The sequence below is a fragment of the Bufo bufo genome, chromosome 3 (assembly GCF_905171765.1).
Source record: "Bufo bufo chromosome 3, aBufBuf1.1, whole genome shotgun sequence".
Classification (NCBI taxonomy): Eukaryota; Metazoa; Chordata; class Amphibia; order Anura; family Bufonidae; genus Bufo; species Bufo bufo.
In genome coordinates this window covers 327,240,656-327,263,445 of record NC_053391.1, presented here as the reverse complement: position 1 = coordinate 327,263,445, position 22,790 = coordinate 327,240,656, and the positions used below count along the sequence as shown (strand labels likewise).

General features: G+C 44.9%; 1 protein-coding gene across 1 annotated transcript in view; it reads left to right on the top strand.

Moving 5' to 3' along the window:
* The window catches only part of ZMYM4 (zinc finger MYM-type containing 4), an 87,667-nt gene that overhangs the window by 5,638 nt on the left and 59,239 nt on the right, over positions 1-22,790 (top strand). The window contains exon 2 of the mRNA XM_040424374.1: positions 13,308-13,790. Within this exon, the coding sequence (XP_040280308.1) occupies positions 13,316-13,790 (475 nt within the window). The 5' untranslated portion in view covers positions 13,308-13,315. The remainder of the gene's footprint in view (positions 1-13,307; positions 13,791-22,790) is intronic.

Sequence of the window (22,790 nt, the reverse complement as noted above, 5' to 3'; positions counted from 1 at the left end):
GAAAATACCGCAGCATGCTGCGCTTTTTGCTCCGGCCAAAAATCCTGAACACTTGCCGCAAGGCCGGATCCGGAATTAATGCCCATTGAAAGGCATTAATCCGGATTCGGCCTTAAGCTAAACGTCGTTTCGGCGCATTGCCGGATCCGACGTTTAGCTTTTTCTGAATGGTTACCATGGCTGCCAGGACGCTAAAGTCCTGGTTGCCATGGTAAAGTGTAGTGGGGAGCGGGGGAGCAGTATACTTACCGTCCGTGCGGCTCCCGGGGCGCTTCAGAGTGGCGTCAGGGCGCCCCACGCGCATGGATGACGTGATTGCATGGATCCGGATCCGTCTTCAAATGCTTTCAGTTCACTTGCGGTGTTACGGATTCGGCAGGCACTTCCGGCAAATGGAGTACACAACGGATCCGGACAACGCAAGTGTGAAAGACCCCTGAACTGGCATGGACCGAAATGCCACGGAAGCACTTTGTAATGCTTCCGTGGCCTTGCGCTCCGTATCTTCCAGATTGCGGCGTGTGAAAGTGTGCACACGGCCGGTGCCCCTATATTGTGGACCGGCTGTTTGCGGGCCACAATACAGGCACGGCCAGCACACGTTCACGTGAATGAGCCCTTATAGCTCATCTTTGTGTAGGCTCCACTTCTAGTTTTGGCTCACAATCACTGATGGAAATCACTGACCAAACACTGACCGCCAAAACCAGTGCATTTTTTTAAATGTCTGTTTTAAGTGGAATCTGTCACCAGAAAACTTACTGTTAAACCAGGCACAATGCTTTTCTATCCGCATGAGTATCTCGGTTCCTCGGCCCTGCAAAAAAAAAAATGTCCTATTTTTGTCCAGTTTACGGACAAGGATTGGACAGTTCTATAGAATGAAGGATGTTCTGTACCACAAAATGCAGAATGCACATCGAAAAGATCCGTGTTTTGTTGATCTGCTATTTGTGGACCGCAAAACCAGCTACAGCACTGTGCATAAGCTCTTAGGCCCCTTTCACGCAGGTGCGATGCGTGAAGTAAACGCATAGCACCCGCTCTGAATGCTGACCCATTCATTTCAATAGGTCTGTGTATATGAGCGTTTCTTTTCACGCATCAGTTCTGCTTTGCGTGAAAAACGCAGCATATTCTATATTCTGCGTTTTTCACGTAGCCCTGGCCCCATAGAAGTGAATGGGGCTTCAGTGAAAAACGCATTGCATCCGCAAGCAAGATACAATGTGTTTTTCACTGATGGTTGCTAAGAGATGTTTGTAAACCTTCAGGTTTTTTTTTATCACGCGCGTGAAAATTGCATCAAAAACTGAATAACTTACTGAACTTGCTTACAAAATGGTGCGAGTTTCACTGAATGCATCCGGAGCCAATCCGTCACGCTCGTGTGAAAGAGGCCTTACTGTTGGGCCTCTTGCACACGAACGTCTTTCCTTTCTGTTTACGTCCTGTTTTTTGCATTCCGTATACAGAACCATTCATTTCAATGGATCCACAAAAAAAACGGAAGTTACTCTGAATACCTTCCGTTTCCGTTCCACTGAAAGATAGAACATTTCCTATTATTGTCCGCATAACGGACAAGGATAGTACTGTTCCATCAGGGGCCAGCTGTTCCGTAAAAAACGGACGTCATCCGTATTTTTTGCGGATCTGTTTTTTGCGGACCTCAAAATACTGAAAAAGCCATATGGTTGTGTGCAAGAGGCCTTACACAGCTTGAGATCCAGCTATCAGTAGCAAGGATGTACAAGATATCTACTTGGTTACTGAATTTCCACCCTGCAGTGAAAAGGTTAAAAAAAAAACAGCAGCAAAAAGCTTGTGTCCTGCATTTAACCCCTTAGGGACTACCGTCCGGACATGTCAGGCGAAAGTCCGAGGTGTAAACAGTAGATGCCCGGAGGCAATGTCCTTCAGCTGCCATGGTAAGTTGTGACCATGGCATCTGAGTGGTGAAACCCCGGTATCTCTGTGTTTCCAGGGCCGGAATGGCTCCCTCACACTGAGATCAAGGGAGCCCCTTTGTTTGCTGTGACAACCTGGGACCCTCTCCTCTGAAGGATCCAAGGCCTGCCACAGCAAGGTTTTGTGGCAGGGCTCTGTAGTAACATAGAAAATCTTCCATAGACTGTAGAGGGGATTCATTTCAGTCTATAGAAAAAGCGATCACAGGATCGCATACTAGGGGGACTTAAAAACATTGGGGGGAAAAGTGAAAACAATAAAAATTCAAATCACCCCCTTTCTCCATATTAAAAATCACATTTCCCTCCCAAAATGCCCAAACTATTAAGATATAAACGTATTTATCCAGTACGGTGAACGCAGTAACGGGCGGAAAAAAACCCAAAATGGCTTCACCTCCTAAACAAAAAATAATATAAAAAGATCAAAAAGTCATGCACACTCTAAATTACAGACCACCCTGCAAAAAATAAGCCCTTAGACAGCTCTGTAGACATAAATATAAAAAAAGTTATGGGGGATCAGAATATGCAAAGAACAAAATTAGTTTGAGTAAGGCTACATGCACACGACCGTGTGCCCCCCGTGGCTGTATTGCGGCCCGCATACAGCGGGTCCGCAATACACGGGCATCGGCCGTGTGCATTCCGCATCACGGATCGCGGACCCATTCACTTAAATGGGTCCGCAATCATGGAGATGCGGAACAGAGGCACGGATCGGAACCCCACAGAAGCATGTTTTGCAATGCTGATCGCGGACCCCATTCAAGTGAATAGATCCGTGATCCGCATGCGGCTGCCCCACGGTCTGTGCCCGTGCATTGCAGACCGCAATTTGCCATCATTTTTTTATTTTTTTGCGGATCCATTGTAACAATGCCTAAAATGGACAAGAATAGGACATGGTCTATTTTTTTTTGCAGGGCTACGGAACGGATACACTGATGCGGACAGCACACGGTGTGCTGTCTGCATTTTTTGCGGACCCATTGAAATATATGGCTCCGCATCCTATCCTAAAAAAAAACAAGACTGAACGGACACGGAAACAAACAACGTTCGTGTGCATCTAGCCTCAGTATTAGACGCAAGCAAAACTAATTTGGTATTGCTGTAATGGTTCTGACCCAGAGAATGAAGGTAATAGGTCAGTTTTGCCGCAGAGGGAATGCTGTAAAAACAAAACCCATGAAACTATGGCTAAATTGGATTTTTTTCCCAATTCCATCCCATTTGGAATTTATTTCCAGCTTCCCACAGTACAGGTTGGTGCCATTAGAAAGTACAACTTGGCCCACAAAACACAAAATAAAATTATGACTCCAGGAAGGCAGGGAGAAAAAATGAAGATGCAAAAAGCAGAAAATCACTTAGGGCTCTTTCACACCTGCGTTATTGTCTTCCGGCATAGAGTTCCGTCGTCGGGGCTCTATGCCGGAAGAATCCTGATCAGGATTATCCTAATGCATTCTGAATGGAGAGTAATCCGTTCAGGATGCATCAGGATGTCTTCAGTTCCGGTACGGAACGTTTGTTGGCCGGAGAAAATACCGCAGCATGCTGCGCTTTTTGCTCCGGCCAAAAATCCGGAACACTTGCCGCAAGGCCGGATCCGGAATTAATGCCCATTGGAAGGCATTGATCCGGATCCGGCCTTAAGCTAAACGTCGTTTCGGCGCATTGCCGGAGCCGACATTTAGCTTTTTCAGAGTGGTTACCATGGCTGCCGGGACGCTAAAGTCCTGACAGCCATGGTAAGTGTAGCGGGGAGCGGGGGAGCAGTGTACTTACCGTCCGTGCGGCTCCCCGGGCGCTCCAGAGTGACGTCAGGGCGCCCCAAGCGCATGGATCACGTCATCCATGCGCATGGGGCGCTCTGACGTCATTCTGGAGCGCCCGGGGAGCCGCACGGACTGTAAGTATACCGCTCCCCCGCTCCCCGCTCCTACTATGGCAACCAGGACTTTAATAGCGTCCTGGGTGCCATAGTAACACTGAAAGCATTTGGAAGACGGTTCCGTCTTCAAATGCTTTCAGTACACTTGCGTTTTTCCGGATCCGGAGTGTAATTCCGGCAAGTGGAGTACACGCCGGATCCGGACAACGCAAGTGTGAAAGAGGCCTTAGTCTTTAAAGGGAACCTGTCAGCGGCAAAAACCACCCCAAACTGCCAGCAGTACCTTCAAGTAGCCGGCAGTGTGTTTCTAATGATGATTTTTTTCCTGCAGTCAGACGCGGTAAAAGCAGGAAAAACGATCTTTTATCCCCTGAACGCGCTGTTTTCGAGTCACTTTTGAAGTCAAGCGGGCAGCGGCCTCCTTGCTTCAAGTCAAGGTAACCTCGCCCCTTTTCCTGTGACTGACAGCCGGCTGTTTGGGCATAAGCGCTGTGAGTCACAGCAAAGGGGCAGGGGAGGGGGCGCGGTTACCTTGACTTGAAGCAAGGAGGCCGCTGCCCTCTTGACTTCAAGAGTGACTAGAAAATAATGCGGACAGAGGATAAAAGATAGTTGGTTTTTTTTCCCTGCTTTTACCACATCTGACTGCAGGAAGAAAATCATCATTAGAAACACACTGCCGGCTACTTGAAGGTACTGCTGGCGGTTTGGGGTGGTTTTTGCCACTGACAGGTTCTCTTTATGGGGTCAATATTTCCCATAGACCATCAGGTAACACCTGGAGTTGGTGTTTTTAGAGCAAAAATGGCAGCAAAAAATTGTTTGAAAACACCTTTAAGGGCTCATACACATGGCTAGGGCTGCAGCAAACGATTATTTTAGTAATCGAATATTCTATCGATTATTTTTACGATTAATCAAGTAATCTGATAAGAAGAAATGAATTGATAGACTGTTTTCCTTTATAAAAACTCATCAGACCCCTGCCATCAGTCCCCAACACCCTTCGTTCCCCCCTGTGCGATCAGCCCAAGTGCATCAGTTCCCCCAGTGCCATCAGCTCCCCCCACCTCAGTGCCATCAGCTCCAGCTCCATTCCCCCAGTGCCATCAGATCAGCCCCTCCATGTCCCCCAGTGCCATCAGATCAGCCCCTCCATGTCCCCCAGTGCCATCAGATCAGCCCCTCCATGTCCCCCAGTGCCATCAGATCAGCCCCTCCATGTCCCCCAGTGCCATCAGATCAGCCCCTCCATGTCCCCCAGTGCTATCAGATCAGCCCCTCCATGTCCCCCAGTGCCATCAGATCAGCCCCTCCATGTCCCCCAGTGCCATCAGATCAGCCCCTCCATGTCCCCCAGTGCCATCAGATCAGCCCCTCCATGTCCCCCAGTGCCATCAGATCAGCCCCTCCATGTCCCCCAGTGCCATCAGATCAGCCCCTCCATGTCCCCCAGTGCCATCAGATCAGCCCCTCCATTGCCGGCTGTCCCCAGCGCCAGTGAAATAAAATATTTGCATTTCCTGTAGGGGCGCCGCTCCACAGCTCCTTCCTCTTCTTCTCCGCGCGCTGCACTGGATCCTGACGTCACACAGCGTCGAGTCATAGTGCACGCATACGTGCACTATGACTTGACGATGTGTCAGGATCCAGTGCAGAGCGGTAAGTAATAGCAAGCGCTTCACTCCTGCTCCGTGGTCACATGACACAAACAAATTTTTTGCATCAAGGATTTTTTTGTGTCAAATTACTCGATTCAATCGAGTAATTGTTTCAGCCCTACAAATGACTGTGATTGGTCCCGGAAACACAGTCGTGTGTCTGCCGCATCTCCTGACCAGAGCTCCACGCGGGTGCAATGCGTTTTGATGCGTTTTTCACGCACGTGATAAAAAACTGAATGTTTAAAAACAACATCTATTAGCAACCATCAGTGAAAAACGCATCGCACCCGCACTTGCTTGCGGATGCAATGCGTTTTTCACGCAGCCCCACGCAGAATTATAGAACATGCTGCGATTTTCACGCAACGCAGAACTGATGCGTGAAAAACAACGCTCCTGTACAAAGCACCATAGAAATGAATTGGTCAGGATTCAGTGCTGGTGCTATGCGTTCACGTCACGCATTACCAAGATTTGCCTTTTTTCGATACTAGGCTTCGCTATGGTGCAGTCTAGTATCAGAACAAGGAGCGCGCTGCTCTCAGCGCGCTCTGTGTTCTCCACAGCAATACAGGGGAGAAGTAAGCAGTCTCCCCCCCCCGTGCCGCTGCCACTAATGAGGAGAGAGGGGCAGGCGCACTGCGCCACCAATAATAATATAAAATTCTGAACTAAGTATCATGATATGTACAGCGGCGCCTAGGGATCTCACTGCACTTACTATTATTACTGGGCTGAGACTGCCCTTGTTCTTTTGGGTGGCTCCTTCTCCCAGGCTGTGAGCTCTGTGCTGCGATTGGCCAGCGCTACAGCCTGGGAGAAGGAGACGCCCAGGAGAACAAGGGCAGTCTCTGCCCAGTATAACCCTGAAGATACCGGAGGACATAGCGTGAGAAAGGAGCTGCGCCCAAGAATAATAGTAAGTGCAGTAAGATCCCTGGGCGCCGCTGTACAGATCATGATACTTAATTCAGAATTTTATATAATAATTGGTGGCGCAGTGCGCCCCCCCCTCCAGTATTAAAATCATTGGTGGCAGTGGCCACAGGGTCCCCTCCCCCTCATTGGTGGCAGTGGCAGTTCCGATCGGAGCCCCAGCAGTGTAATCCTGGGGCTCTGATCTGTTACCATGGCAGCCAGGACTCTACTGAAGCCCTGGCTGCCATAGTCCTCTCCCTGCTGCTGTGTGCACTATAGTGTATAATGTTATGGAAAAATTAATCGTCAGCAAAGGAAGCAATATGGATAATAATACAATAGTAAGTTTCTTGTATTCACTTTTTTTTACATAATTGCTATTTGCTGAAGTGACACAACCCCTTTAACTGTTCATCCTGAGCTCGGGCTGCAGGGGGAAGGGGGTGGACTGCTTTAGATGCTCATATCCAGCTAGAGACATGGGCCTGGTCATACAAGACCAGAATCACAGCATTAGCACAACATCAGCAGGAGATATTGCTGTTAGAAATCAAGTTGGGAATAAACGCAGTAAAACCAGCTTTCACTTTCAGCTGCATTCACTAAATCCTGTTTTTTTATCGCACTATATATACCCCAAAATGGTTCCTAAAAAACATACAACTAAGGCCTCATGCACACGACCGTTGTTTTGGTCCGCATCCGAGCCGCAGTTTTTGTGGCTTGGATGCGGACCCATTCACTTCAATGGGGCCGCAAAAGATGCGGACAGCACTTCGTGTGCTGTCCGCATCCGTTGCTCCGTTCCGTGGCCCCGCAAAAAAATATAACCTGTCCTGTTCTTGTCAGTTTTGCGGACAAGAATAGGCAGTTATATTAATGGCTGTACACGCCATTCTGCAAATTGCGGAACGCACACGGACTCAAAACACACAACGGTTGTGTGCATGAGGCCTAAGGCTGAGTCCACATCGGCATTCAACCTTTCGGTTCTTCTGTCCCTTATAGGAGCAGAAGTACGGATTTGGCACATAACTGAGCCAAATGGAGCCTATAGACCCTGTAGACTGTAATGGGGTCCGTTAGGTTTCTGCTCAGAGAATGATTTTGGAAGCGGAGGAAAAAGTCGAACGGGATGGCTTGTTCCTGCTCATCACTGCGATGTTGACGGCGATCAATGAAGGGACGGCCCACTCACACGGAGAGCGGCCTTCTCTTCAAAAAGCCGTCTCATTTACTTCAATGCAACGGCCGTTCCTATATACTTGAATAACGCTGGGGTTCTTTGCGTGGTCCGTGCTTGGTGTGACAGGGTTTGAGCACGCCTACACTCTCTCTTTGCCTATATACTTGAATAGTAAGAAGCCGTCCCATTGAAGTGAATCGGACGGCTTTTTGTAATTACACCTGCTCACCACTGCTGTTGAGGCGGCGGACAGGTAAACAATGAAGAGAAGGCTGCATTGGCACAGCACATGCCTTCTCTTCAACCATCTGATCGGTGGGGGTGCCTGGTGTCGGACCCCCACCAATCTGATGTTGAAAAAAAATTAAAAAGTTATGTCTTTGGGAAGGCTGGGAGTAAAAAAAAAAACAACTCAAAATTGCCTGGTCCAGAAAGGGTTAAAGAAAAGGTGTCAAGAAAAAATTGGCCCTCTCACATCTTCGTAGACATAACTATATAAAAGTTATGGGGGCCAGAATATGGCAGTGACAAGAATTTATTTTTTTCCAGCCTCCCTCTACATTGTATGCCATATTAAATGGTGGCATTAGAAAGTACAATTTTTTCCGCAAAAAACAAGCCCTCGTACAGCTATGTGTATGGAAAAATAAAAAAGGTATGGCTCCGGTAAGGCAGGGAGCGAAAACTGAAAATCAGGAAGGGGTTGTCTGAGTTCAATTAAAACTCAGACAGCCTCTGTAAATGTGCTGAAATAACAAGAGGCAATACTTAACCCCTTTCTCCACTGCTTTTTCATTGATGTGCTCCCGTCCTATGTGGACATCATTTTCCTGGCTGCAGTAATGGCCTGTGTGCATGGAACATTACTGCTGCAACCAGGAAAACAGTGGTGAGGAGGATTGGAGCATAAATATTACTTAAAGGGAACCTGTCACCTGAATTTTGTGTATAGAGCTGAGGTTAGGTTGCTAGATGGCCGCTAGCACATCCGTAATATCCAGTCCCCATAGCTCTGTGTGCTTTTAAAAAAAACAATTTGATACATATGCAAATTAGGCCTCATGCACACGACCGTTGTTGTGTTCCGTTCCGCAAAATGGGGTTCCGTTGTTCCGTGATCAGTTTCCGTTTTTTGTTTCCGTGTGTCTTCCTTTATTTTTGGTGGATCATCAGACATGAAGGAAAGTAAAAAAAAGTCTCAAGTTTGCCATGCAAATGATAGGAAAAAAACGGATGCGGATGACAATCTTGTGTGCCTCTGCGTTTTTTCACGGTCCCATTGACTTGAATGGGTCCGCGAACCGTTTTCCGTGAAAAAAATAGGACCGGTTATAATTTTTGGACTGCCTGGAAGTCAATGGGTCCGCAGAAAATCACGAAAAACTGAACAATGGACACGGAATAAAACAACGGTCGTGTGCATGAGGCCTTAACCTGAGATGAGTCCTGTCCCTGACTCATCTCACGTACAGGACTCATCTCAGGTTAATTTGCATATGTATCAAATCTTATTTTTTTACACAATAAAAGCACACAGAGCTATGGGGACTGGGTATTGCGGCTGTACTAGCGGCCATCTAGCAACCCATGTCCTCAGCTCTATACACAAAATCCCGGTGACAGGCTCCCTTTAAGAGTATTTGGCAGAGGAGAAAAAGGGCAAGTATCTCTTTTGTTATTTTAGCTGTTTACAGGGCTCAAGTTTTTATTTAGCTCAGGCAGCCCCTTTATGAGCTGGCCATACTTGTTAGATAGCTGTGACAGCTATTTCACTCATCTCCCAAATACACGTATAAGCGTAGCTCAGCTGAGAGTGCATATGTTCTCAATGGGGGGGAGGGCAATAAGACACTGCCTCACTCAGTGATTTCCAGAGAACAAAAGAATTTGGCATGTTAAAATCCATTTGCCGTTGGAGTCAGGAGACCCCCATACAGATTAGGGTACTTTCACACTTGCGGCAGGACGGATCTGACATGCTGTTCACCATGTCGGATCCGTCCTTCCCCTATTTCGCCGTACCGCCGCTCCGTCCTCATTGACTATAATGGGGATGGGGGCGGTGCACGGTGAAAGCCGCCGGACTAAAAAGTCCTGCATGTCCGACTTTTTAGTCCGGCGGCTTTCGCCGTGCTGTGCCGGAGCTCCGCCCCCGTCCCCATTATAGTCAATGGGGACGGAGCGGCGGTCCGGCAGCACGGCGAAATAGCGGAAGGACGGATCCGACATGGTGAACAGCATGTCGGATCCGTCCTGCCGCAAGTGTGAAAGTAGCCTTAGATAGTCTAGCTTGCTCCCTTTTTGTTTACATGTTGGAAGACGTGAGTCTCAGGAAAGTTTTTATTGAATTGCATAGGGCCGTATATCTGTCATGAGGCGAGTGTCACGGACGTTCCCGCAACAAGTGGCAGGAGATTGGTGAGACTGGCAACATGTGGTTTGATCTGGCATGTTTACCGTTTGGATCAAATGACGTCTGTGTTGTTTCTGGTGCTTGGCACACCTTCTTTCCCCAGGTGTGGCTATTATGGTCATTTAACCATTATTGTTGTTTCTCCCACAATGTGATGAGGTTTATAGCTTCAGTTTGAGTTGTGGATAGCTGGTGTGTGGACCTCGGCTGAGTTCCTGGTGCTGCCATAGCTACTTGAAGTTAAGCGTTTTTTTCTTTCCATTTTGTATTTTGTGTGTTGCATTTCCCTGTCGTTTGTATTAAGGCCTGAGGGAGATTCCTGTTCGTCCTTCCTTTTGGAGGAACAGGTTGTCTCAGTCCTGACATTAGTACCATGGTCCTATAGGGTGAGTTGGGACATTAGGTGTTACTGTGTATGATCTCACCTACCTCTGGGGTCTGTTCATACTGGTAGTTAGTCACCTCTTTCCCTCGTATGTTCGGTGTGGTGTTTCCCTCCCATACCCAAACGTGGGTGGGAATAATGCCTGGAAGCTAGGGAAAGGAGATGGACACCTCCTAGTAAAACCCTAATCAAAGTCCTGACTAACTACCTGTATGAACAGACCCCAGAGGTAGGCGAGTTCATACACAGGAATACCTAATGTCCTAACTCATTCCTGTGAAACACCTAAAGGGTTATCAAAGTTTCTAAAATCATTTTTGAATAATTTGAGGGGTGTAATTTCTGAGTGTTTTCTATAATGGAAGCCTCTCAAAGTGACTTCATAACTGAAGTCCGTATTGGAAATATTCTGGAAAATTAGAAAAATAGCTTTTAAAATTTTAAGTCTTCTAACATCCTAAAAAATGTCATTTACAAAATGATGGCAACATAAAATAGACATGTGGGGAATGCTAATAACTATTTTATGAAGCTTCACAATGTCTTAAAGAAGTTTTCCTATCTTCTGGATCTATCTTCAGTATCTGATTGGTGGGGATACCCGGGACCCCGCGATCAGCTTTTTGAGAAGACAGTGCTCGCAGTAGTACTGCGGCCTTGCAGATTAGCCTAGACTGCGTGACATCACGTTCATTGGTCACATAGCCTAGGTGGAGCTCAGCCCCATAGACTTAAATGGGGCTGAGATGTGATACCAAGCACAGTCACTATACAATGTACGGCGCTGTGCTTTGTGAGCACAGAGAAGGCCGCAACATTCACAGGACCCCCATCCAGAGCATAGGTCATCAGTATTAAACCCCTATAATGACTCTTCCCCCCCCATGCCCAGGCACCACATAGAGGTTATACTTACCCTGATGCCTGCACGACCACCACTGCATCTCCCCGCCATGCAGATCAAAACATTTGCCGATGTGGGCAACCAATAGCAGGCTGCGATGGGAACAAGCCTTTCTAGCTTTTCCGGTGGAGTTAGGGATACTTGTTCCCATCGTGGTCTGCTATTGGCCACTCACCCCAAATAGCACCAACCAAATTTTATATACGTAAACCTCTGCTGTTTCTGAGCTCTGTAGCCATGTGGTGGTCTTATCAGTTACTGACAGTTATCTCTGCATTTACACGGAATGCTACGTAGTCGAGTCACATTATTATGACCACTGACTAATATTTAGAGTAACCACCGTGTGCAGCACGGACAGCAGCTAGACAGGTTGTGGGAGTGACTCAATAAGGTCCTGGTAGGTTGTCCCAGGTGTCTGGACCCATACTGACTATAGTGCATCCCTCAGCTGCTGGAGGCTGCATAGGGGAGGATCCATAGAGTGATCACAACGATCAAGGTGGTCCCACAGATGCTTCATTGGATTTAAGTCTGAGAATTTAGGGGGACAGCGCAGTACTTGGAAGTCTTGGTCATGTTCTTCCAACCAATGTCAAATATTTCTAGCTGTGTGACATGTCACACTGTGTTGTTGGAAGATCCCATCCGCCCCAGGGAAGACAGTATATATGGGTATATGTGATCTTCAAGGATGGATTTATACCCAAATCAGTTTAGAGTGCCTTCCACTTGTATGAGTGGGCCCAGAGAATGCCATGGAAACTTTTCCCAGATCATAACGTGGCCACCACCAGCTTATGTTCTTTCAGCAATGGTTGCAGGGTGTTTGTCCTCTGATTTTTTTTTTTATTTTTTTATTTTTTTTCGCCTGACACACCAATGTCCGTTCATATGGTGAAACAGAAAACGTGACTCATCAGAGTAGGCAACTCTTTGCCAATCAACAGCAGTCCAATTACAATGCTGCCGCGAAAATGTAAGCCTTTGCTGCAACTTGATTAGCAGAGGTGCAGTTTGAATCCATCTGCTTTGGAGCACCTTACACAGTAGGGCTCACTGAACTGTTGTTTTACAGAGGCGTCTGGTAGCCCTCTGGGACATTTTGCAGGTAACCTGCTCTATTGTAGCTTGACTGTCCGCATTTGCACACCTTTTTATCTGACATTCACCTCCCACATCAATGCCATGTGGTGCTGTGCAGTTTCCACGTTGCCTTTTCACAATGGTGCCATTTGTCCACTCATGATACACTTTCACCACAGCAGCAGGTGGTCTGTTCATAAACTGTGCCGTTTGGCATACTCCCACCCTTGACCCAAAAGCCAATAATCATCTCTTTTTGCCGGAAGTCTGCCCCTGCCCCATTCACTATAATAGGGATGGGTCACACAAACACTGCTGCGTGCTGCCGTTGAAAGTAGGAAGTGGTCCGAATGATGTGATTCGACTGTATAAGCCACTGATCAGATCTCTCACCCGACTGTTGAGATAGAAATGTATAAATTACAAGTTTTGCTGAATCTTTTCTTATCAATCTGCTCAGCTCCTTCTGCTCTATAAGAGTACGACCACGTGACTGCACGAGTCGCAGTGGGCCCTAATTAAGCTAATCCAGACAGACTAAACAGTGCGGTCCTCATTAGATTAATTAGGGTCAACTGCAACACAACCGCGTTGTTTGGTCATACCCTAACATGCTGCCTACAGATTGCATTGCATTTTGTGGTGACAGGTTCTTAGTTTAATGGAGAATTTTCCAAATCACATTTTTTATTTTAATCTTATGTAGTTGGTATGAGAGAATTTTTTTTGTCCACCTGCATGTAGCATCTGACTGTCACCCATAGCTCTACTGCCTGCACTGCTGATTCTACCTCTAGGGCAGCCAGAAATCTAGTGGGGTTGGTGGATGGACCTGCCAAATGTTTCCGTATTCTCAAAGTTACCATTCTTCTATCCTACAGATTGAAGTATGGATGCCAACATTAATATCCAAGAAACACCTGTGGTTTTAGGAAGCTCCTACAAGAAGCAAGCTGCAAAGGTACCAGAAGAATCTCTATTGGATGAGAATTATTTCATGAACTCAGAGGTGCTGACGGGAATTCCAGGTATTGCTAGTGAGGATGAGGATTATTTGCTGACGGGCAGCACTTCCTCCACATTACACTCTCTACAGAGTATGGACAAGGAGAGGACTACTACAGAGCACAAAACAGAGGGTGAAAGAGAAATTCATATAAGTAACTTGAGACTAACAGATTTCCTCCCTCAGCTAAGTAAAGAGTCCATGCTACAAACCATCCAAAAAGACTTAAGCGTATCCAGAGAGAGAGCAGTCCAAGAGTTGTACACATCTAAGGATTCAGGCCGGGCAGGGATATTCCAAGACAAGTTTTCTAGAGAGTCAGATTGCAGATTAAAAGGAAGTTTTGACACAAAGCAAGGTAAATGGCAATGCATTCCTGAGGACATTAACAGTTTGCAGGTATATAAGAAAGCTAATGGCTGAAATACTCAACTGAAGTGATCAAAAGATCATTTACGGTACCACCACACGTAGCAGGTCTGATGCAAATCTGGCCTAAAAGCTGCCACTGTAAAAATATCCCAAATGGACAATTTTTTATCTGCATTGCTGCCTACATCACAGCAGGTCTTCTGTTATGTTCAGCCTTTGCGTTGCAAAAGTTGAAAGCCACGGATAAAAATTGCAGTGCAAGTCAGTTTGCATTGTGGATTTTCCCTGCAGCATGTGGATGAGATATCGCATCCACTTTGCTATGGAAATTCCAATGTAGAGAGTCCGAGTTCACAGCATTTACTCCACATATGGCCATACCCATAAAGGGGTATTTTTAGGATGAACAATGATTCTACAGGAATTAGCTATGACCCTCAGCCCCATTGTTGTAGACTTAAGTGCTAGTCCCAGCTAATGGTTACTATTTGTAGCATTACTAGCAGAAGGGCAAACTTGACTGATCTGTACATTTCATTGAAGGGATATTCTTTTGCATTTAATAAGTATGTGAATGCATATTTCACTATGTAAAATCTGTGGTTGGAGAAGGTAGGTCTCGGAGATAAAAAAAACAAAAAAAAACCTGGGATTTAAAGAGCCTCTGTCAGCATCATCAACCCTATTAAACCAGGTATACTGCTTGGTAGGGTTGATCTATCTGTATGTTAAACAGCTACAGAGATATCTTCCTTTTATACATATGCATATAAGCACATTAAAGCACCAGGTGTGGGTCTGAATCCTTGGAGCACTACTTTTGTCACACCCCTGTGCTCTGCACATCCCCCTCCCCTTGATTGACAGGGCTAGAAATCAGCATGCTGAGTGCAAAACTGTCCTAGAGCTGTGGCATAGCACATACATATCATATACACTACTTACTATAGCATTACCTTTATGAGAAAAGTCTATTTCTATGCTTAGAAAGCTAATATACATATTTCTACATTATTTACAAGCATAATATATGATTGTAAAGAAATCAGTAATATGTATTAGCTTTCAAAGTATAGAAAAACATCATTCTTAGGCTACATTCCGTTTTTTTGCGTATCGGATGGTTTCCCATTCATTTCTATGGATCCATTAAAAATGCGGTGGACTCATCCATGTCTTTTCCGCATCCACTGTCCGTGTTTCCCGTTCGCAAAAAAAGGATTGCATGTCCTATTCTTGTCCGCAATAAACGGTTTGCGGACCCATTGAAGTCAATGGGTCCGCAAAAAAAATGCGGATGACCAACGGAAGCCATCCGTATGTCAGACGCATCCGTTTTATATTTTTTTGCGGATGGTTGCTGGGAAACCTGTATATATGAAATTTCAAGAATTACAGCCTTCAGTTTTTTTTTTGCGGACCGCACGGATACACAACCTACAAAATTTGCGGACAAACGGAACGGATGTGGATGTAAAAAAAAACAGGAACACGGATCCACTATTTGCGGACCGCAAAAAACAACTGTCATGTGCATGTAGCCTTAATATGATAAGGCTGTAGCCTGGAGTTAAGGGGTCAGCCTTGCATGTAGAGATCCCAGATTTGATTCTTGGGAGAGGATTTTATTTTATTTTTTATCAATACATATTTTATATTTATTTTTCATATAATTTCTGTCCCGCATTTAACCCATAATAAAAGGCTATAACCTTATCATATTGAGCATAGTGTTTTTTTATGCTTAGAAAACTAATACATATTACTTGTTTGTTTATGCTCCTATATTGTGCCTGTGAATAAACTAGTAATATGTTTTAGTTTTCGAAGTATAAAAAAAAAATTATTCTCAATATAGTAAGACTATATATTATTTTATTATGGGTTAAATGAGGGAGAGAAAAAAAATAACTGAAGCAAAAATCTAGAAGTATCTCTTAGGACTTGAACCTAGGATCTCTACACGCAAGGCTGACAACATACCTCCAGGCTATAGCATTACCATATAGAGAATAAAGTTTTTTTCTTCACTCATAAATATTTATTTATAATCATATATTGTGCCTGTGAATAAAGCAGTAATATGTGTATTGGCTTTCTAAGCATAAAAAATCTACTCACCATCATGGTAAGGCTATAGTAAGTAGTGTACATGCTATGACACAGCTCTAGGGCACAGTTCTGCCCTCAGCATGCTGATGTCTAGCCTAGACAGTGCAGTGCACAGGGGTGTTACAAAAGCAGTGCCAAGGATTCAGTCCCTCCCCTTGGTGCTCCAGCTTGCTCATTTGCATATGTATACAATGCAGATATCTCTGCATTTGTTAAAGGGTTTGTCACCCCACAAAACTCTTTTTTTTTTTTTTTTTGGATAGTTATATTCCTTATAGCGCGATATAGGAGAATATAATAGTCTTACTTACTTTCATGCGGCCGATTCTTTAGAAAACGAAGTTTTATAATATGTAAATCAGGGCTCTACCAGCAAGTAGGGCGTCTACTTGCTGATAGCCGCAGCAGAAAACCGCCCCCTCGCCGTGTTGATTGACAGGGCCAGCCGTGATTTCCTCCTCCGGCCGGCCCTGTCAGTATTTCAAAAATCGCGCGCCTCTGTTCATTCGGCGCAGGTGCTCTGAGATGAGAAGGCTCGTCTCCTCAGAACTCCCTCAGTGCGCCTGCGCCGATGACATCACCGAAAGAGAAGACGTCATCGGTGCAGGCGCACTGAGGGAGTGCTGAGGAGACGAGCCTCCTCATCTCAGAGCGCCTGCGCCGAATGAACAGAGGCGCGCGATTTTTGAAATACTGACAGGGCCGGCCGGAGGAGGAGATCACGGCTGGCCCTGTCAATCAACACGGCGAGGGGGCGGTTTTCTGCTGCGGCTACCAGCAAGTAGACGCCCTACTTGCTGGTAGAGCCCTGATTTACATATTATAAAACTTCGTTTTCTAAAGAATCGGCCGCATGAAAGTAAGTAAGACTATTATATTCTCCTATATCGCGCTATAAGGAATATAACTATCCAAAAAAAATAAAATGAGTTTTGTGGGGTGACAGAAACCCTTTAAACATAAAGACAAAATAAAGTTACTGTTTTAATCAGCATGATCAACCCTACCAGACAGTATGGTTTAATAGGGTTAATAATGCAGGCTCTTTAAAGGTGTTGTGTGAGATAATTAAAAATCTGGGACAAAGCTTACAATAGCTTGAAATAAACAAAAAATCATATTCTTACTCTCTAGTCCAGCACCATTTTCTGTAGTGCTTCTCTGGTACTCCTGACACAGTTTGTGGCATGCTGGAATATGGCACAGCTACAGATTATATGATCTTTTTTATTTTAAGGCATTATAGGGGTTATCTGAGACTTTCACTTATCTTGGGCAATCTCTTTAACATTTGCAGTGATGGGTTGAATGTTTTTTTAATATTTTTTAAGTTTTTTTTCCCCACCATTAGACGTCATACTCATTTTTGAATCATAAGATATGCAGCATATTTGCCATTTCCATGATAAACAGATTGATTGAAGGGTTATGACATTTAGGGTCCATTCACACGTCCACAAAATGGGTCCGCATCCGTTCCGCAATTTTGCAGAACAGGTGCGGACTCATTCATTTTCAATGGGGCCGGAATGTGCTGTCCGCATTTGTGGATCCGCACTTCCGGATCCGCAAAAAAATAGAACATGTCCTATTCTTGTCCGCAATTGCGGACAAGAAAAGGCATTTTCTATGAGAATGGGAGCTGAGCTTTAGTACTCCAGTGCTGGAAACTACACAGTGTACTGAGTCTACCCTTTCCATCCATACATTGTTAGATTCAGGCGCCATGGCTGTTGAAAACAGCTGATTGGTGGGGTTGCCAGAAGTAATACCCCCCCTTCCCCCCACACCCCCTGATCTGATATTAATGACCTACCCAGAGTATAGGTCAAACAATATCTTTAGCCCAGAGAACCCTGTGAGAATTTTTAACGTCTAAGGGCACATTTTTTCAAAATTGGTATAAAGGAAAACTGGCTTAGTTTTCCTCAGCGACTAATCAGATTCTACCTTTCATTTTCCAAAGGAGCTCTGAAAAATGAAAGAAGGACTCTGATTGGTTGCTATGGATAACTAAGCCAGTTTTGATAAATATGCCCCATAGTTCTGTGTAGATACAGAGGGGTAACAAGTCAGAATCGAGGTTCTACTGCATATTTATTTTTAAAGCAAATGACTTGTGTACTTAATATTATTTTCAATCATTCTGATTGTTTGATTCTTAAATAGAACTTATATTTTATTTGTCAATGGTTTTTATTGTCATTTTCAAGAAAAGGTAATACAGAAGCATATATTCCGCCATACATCTCTGTTTTACATCATAAATCAAATTGATACATAAACAAGGGATAAGGAGGGTGGGGAATACAAAGATGGGGGGGAGAAAGAAAGGGATTAGGGTATCCGAGTAGGATGCGAATATCCGTATGACACAACATACCATAAAAGTACATTATCACATTACTTTGCCCTAGTTATTGCGATATAACCTGAATAAAGGTGGTTTGGCTCACAATAGGATGGTTTGACCCACCAGAGTGTCCCGAATACTACGGAATAGATCAGGGACAGGATGGAGTTCTAGACCGAGCCTGTATAATATCCCATTTTGGCCATTCTATCTCATACCTGTTAATTCTAGCGTCCTTATATGCCATCATTTTTTCGTATACCGAAGTAGTGGCCACTGATTCTATTTCAGAAAGGGACGGTATTTTCCTACTTTTCCAGTAGGTCACTATGCGTAGTTTTGTAGCTAGAAAAATGTGCAAGCTTATCACTCTTGCCTCTCTGGGAATCTCGTTTAACTTTAAAAATAACAGGGCTAGAGCAGGATCAGGCAAAATTGGGGCTTTAGTCAAAGAAGAAACTGTTTGGAAGATTTGGGCCCATAATTCTTTAAGGTTGGGGCAATCCCAAAGGATATGAAACAAGGACCCCTTCCCGCCGCATCCTCTCCAGCAGGTATGTGACACCCCCGGGTAAATTTGCCTAAGTCTAAGAGGAGTATAGTACCATCTCAACACCGTTTTCATAAATGATTCAAAATGAGTAGTACAATGCAGGTGGGACGAGGCGACTCCAATGGCAGTAGTCCATTGGGCGAGAGTATAGGATTGACCTAGTTCTTTCTCCCAGGCTATGAATGGGGCTGTTTTGATGAAGGATAGTTTGTTTCCTAGAAGGGAATATATAGCCTTGATTCCTGAAGAGGATGAGTTGGGAAGGTTCCAATGCTTCAACAATTGTAAGACCCCGTAACCAATAGTCATAGGAGTGTCGTTAAGGATGTGTTTGATTCTCAGGTACTTAAATATTTCTCCACTCGGAATGCTATAGGACTGTTGTAAGTCCGCAAAGGGTTTGGTCTGTGAATTTATCAACAACTCACCCACAGTAAGTAATCCACTCTCCTTCCATGCTGCCAATTGCAGATCAGGAGTGAGCAGAGATAAATAATCTATTGGGGCTAAGTGTGAAAATGACACCTGATTATTTGCCGCTCTGGCTGCATATGATTTCCACATGACTAGTGATGATGAGACAAAAAATGATTGAGTCGGGATAGGGGATTTCTTGCTAATGCATGCTAATAGTAAGGCTTTAAGGTTGTGTGAGGGAGCTTGGGACTGTTCTATGTGAACCCAGTTTATAGACTCATCACCCACCCACCACGCCTTCAGTTGGTTGATTCTGGAGGCTTTATAATAGTCAGAGATGTTTGGTAGGCTAAGACCTCCTTTCTTCTTGTGTCTATTCATTATGCCTCTAGCAATTCTTGGTGGTCCCTTCTGCCATATGAACTTGTTAAGCATTTTATTGGAAAGCTTGAAGAAGGAGTTAGGGATAGGGATGGGGATGGTCCGAAACAGATATAGCATTTTTGGGAGAATGTGCAGTTGGAACGCAGCTATTCGCCCGATCCATTATAGCTCTGTTTTCGCTATATTGTTAAGTTCAGATTGAAGTGTTGGTATTAACTGGGAGAAGTTAGCTTTAAAAAGGTTGTGAGGGGTGGAGCAAAGACGGATTCCTAAATATAAGATGTCATCTGATCTCCAGTCTAGGGGAAACTTTCTCTGCAGGCGAATTAGCTCGTCTGAAGGTAATCCCAGTGGGAGGACTTGTGACTTAGTCTCATTGATTTTATAACAAGACAGGGCACCAAACTCGCGTATTATATTCATCGCCGATGATAATGACGTATCAGGGTTAGTAAGTGTCAGTATAATATCGTCCGCGTACAATGAGATGCGGTGTTGTCTATCCCCTATTTGAATGCCCGTTATCTCTGGGGACTTCCGTATCGCCTGGGCTAAAGGCTCTATGGATAAAATGAAAATAAGTGGGGAAAGAGGACATCCCTGTCTCGTGCCGTTAGACAGAGCGAAAGAATCCGATAGGGTGCCATTAGCTAAGACCTTTGCTGAGGGATCTTTGTATAGTGCCCCAATGGCTCTCATCATCTGGTGTGGGAATCCCATTTTCTCGAGCACCGAGAAGACAAACGACCAATTGACCCGGTCGAATGCCTTCTCGGCATCCAGGGTAATGAAGAGCGCTGGTTTAGCAGATCTGTTTGCGTAATCTATTAAATTTAGGACTCTCCTTGAGTTGTCCGTAATTTGCCTTTTTTGCACAAAGCCCACTTGGTCTGGGTTAATTAAGGTCGGAATAATAGGGGCTAACCTATTCGCTATCAATTTCGCGTATATTTTGAGATCCACATTTAAGAGTGATATTGGCCGAAAATTTTGTGGGGTATCTGGGTCTTTTCCCGGTTTCGGCAAGGTCACTATGATTGCTTCTAACATTTCTCTTGGCATCCTTCCATCTGATGCGGCACGAGACAGGGAGGCCTGAAGGTGGGGAATTAACGTTGGGGCATACAATTTATAATACATGTTAGATAGGCCGTCAGGTCCTGGGCTTTTGTGGCTCGGGAGATGGCGGATTATACGGAGGATTTCTTCTGCTGTTATGGGAGAAGTGAGAGAGTTTTTACTCTCCGTGGCGATAGTGGGTAGGGACAGCGAATCCAGAAATTTATCCATGTCAGTGGAAGAAGGAGGGATAATAAGGGGATCCTGATCCAGATTATAGAGGTGGGAATAAAATTCCCTAAATCGATTGGCAATATGTTTAGGGTCATATATTTTTGGGGATTTGGCGGAGTTCCATAAAAAGGCTATGCGGGATTTATAGGCTCTTGCTTTTATCCTGTTTGCGAGTAATCTTCCTGCCTTGTTAGCTTGGGAGTAGTATCTAGCTTTAGTTTTTTTCAGGGCATGTTCGTAGGAATGTAGTAAGAGTTCCCTTAGTTTCAATCTGAGGGACCTCAAGGTGTGTGATGTATTCACGTTTGGAGCAGCTTTGTTAGCTTTTTCTAACTGTTCTATTTGGGATAATAGATCCCTCTGGGTTTTCTCCCTCAGTTTTTTGTCAATGTGGCCTAATTTTATCAAGACTCCTCTTATGTACGCTTTGTGCGCGAGCCACACCATTGAGGGGTCAGAAACCGAAGCTGAATTAAAGAGGAAATACTCTTCTAGTTCTTTAGTGATCTCCTTTGTATATTGGGAATGAGTTAGAATGAAATCATTCGCTCTCCAAAGCTGACTATGGGGATATTGGAACTGTTCCTTAATTTCCACAGTAGTTGTTGCGTGGTCAGACCACGTAATTAACCCGATATCCGCTTTTTGTATTTCGCCGATGGATCTACCATCTACTAGTATCAGGTCTATGCGGGAGCAAGAATGGTGAGAGGGCGAGAAGTAGGTATAGTCCCTTTCCGAGGCATGTAGAATACGCCATATGTCATAAAGGGAGTTGTGTAGCAATAATTGGGCGAGGTTTGCAGAGACACTCCTGGTGGAGGTAGTGGTGTCAAGGGAAAGGTCAGGAACAGTGTTGAAGTCCCCGCATATAATGACCCTACCTTTCTGTATGGAGTTTACTTTAAGTAGTTTTTGTAGGAACCTGTACTGCTTCTTGTTTGGGGCATATAAGCCCACCACTGTATATAGTACATTATTTAGGTAGCAGGTATGGATGACGTATCTACCCCTTTGATCTAAGATGGTGGAGACTTCTGAATGAGCCACAGTGTTTTTAAAGGCTAGGAGGACCCCCCTCTTTTTTTTCGTATCATGTGCTTGCAAGATCACTGGGAAGTTATTGTGCTTGAGCCTATGAGCATCTTTCTCTAGTACGTGCGCACAAAAAATGTCGCAATTAAGATCAAGAGCCTCTTTCCATAGCATGCGGCGCTTAAATGGGCTGTTTAGGCCTCTAACATTAAGGGACCCTAATTTAAGTACCATTGTAATGGAAATATTGCATTATTAAGAGCCTATACGGATATTTCAGGTTAGAGGAACCTCCTCTCATAACCACATATGCAAAACATATATCATCCTCTGGCATATCATTACTCAAGCATGGAAACCCTGGGGAAGTAAAAGAAAAGGAAAACACTAAACATAATATTAACAAGGCTATCCGAGCCTGAGTCGCCCTAAAACTCGGGCGGTCGGGCTGATAGGTTAGAGGCAGGTGTAATCGCCCCTTGAATATGTTGGGGGAAAACATAGTCAGCCAATATGGGGAAGTGAATACTCATCCACTCCTACAACTTCAGAAGCAGTGTATCGGCAAGTCCTTCAACGGTTTTTCTTCTTACGCCTGCCCTCCACCAACTGCCATTCCTCCTCAGTTGAGATCCTGTTTCGAGGCGGCAAATCATGAGAAGGATCCGTCTGGATATTCCATGTAGATAGCAATTTCTTCCCTTCTTCCACGGATTTGACCACCATAACGGAGTCGTCCTTCCGGATTAGTAGCTTGACTGGAAATCCCCATCGGTATACTATGGAGTGAGCCCGCAAAGGAGATGTTATGGGGAAAAGCGTACGACGGAGCTGCAAGG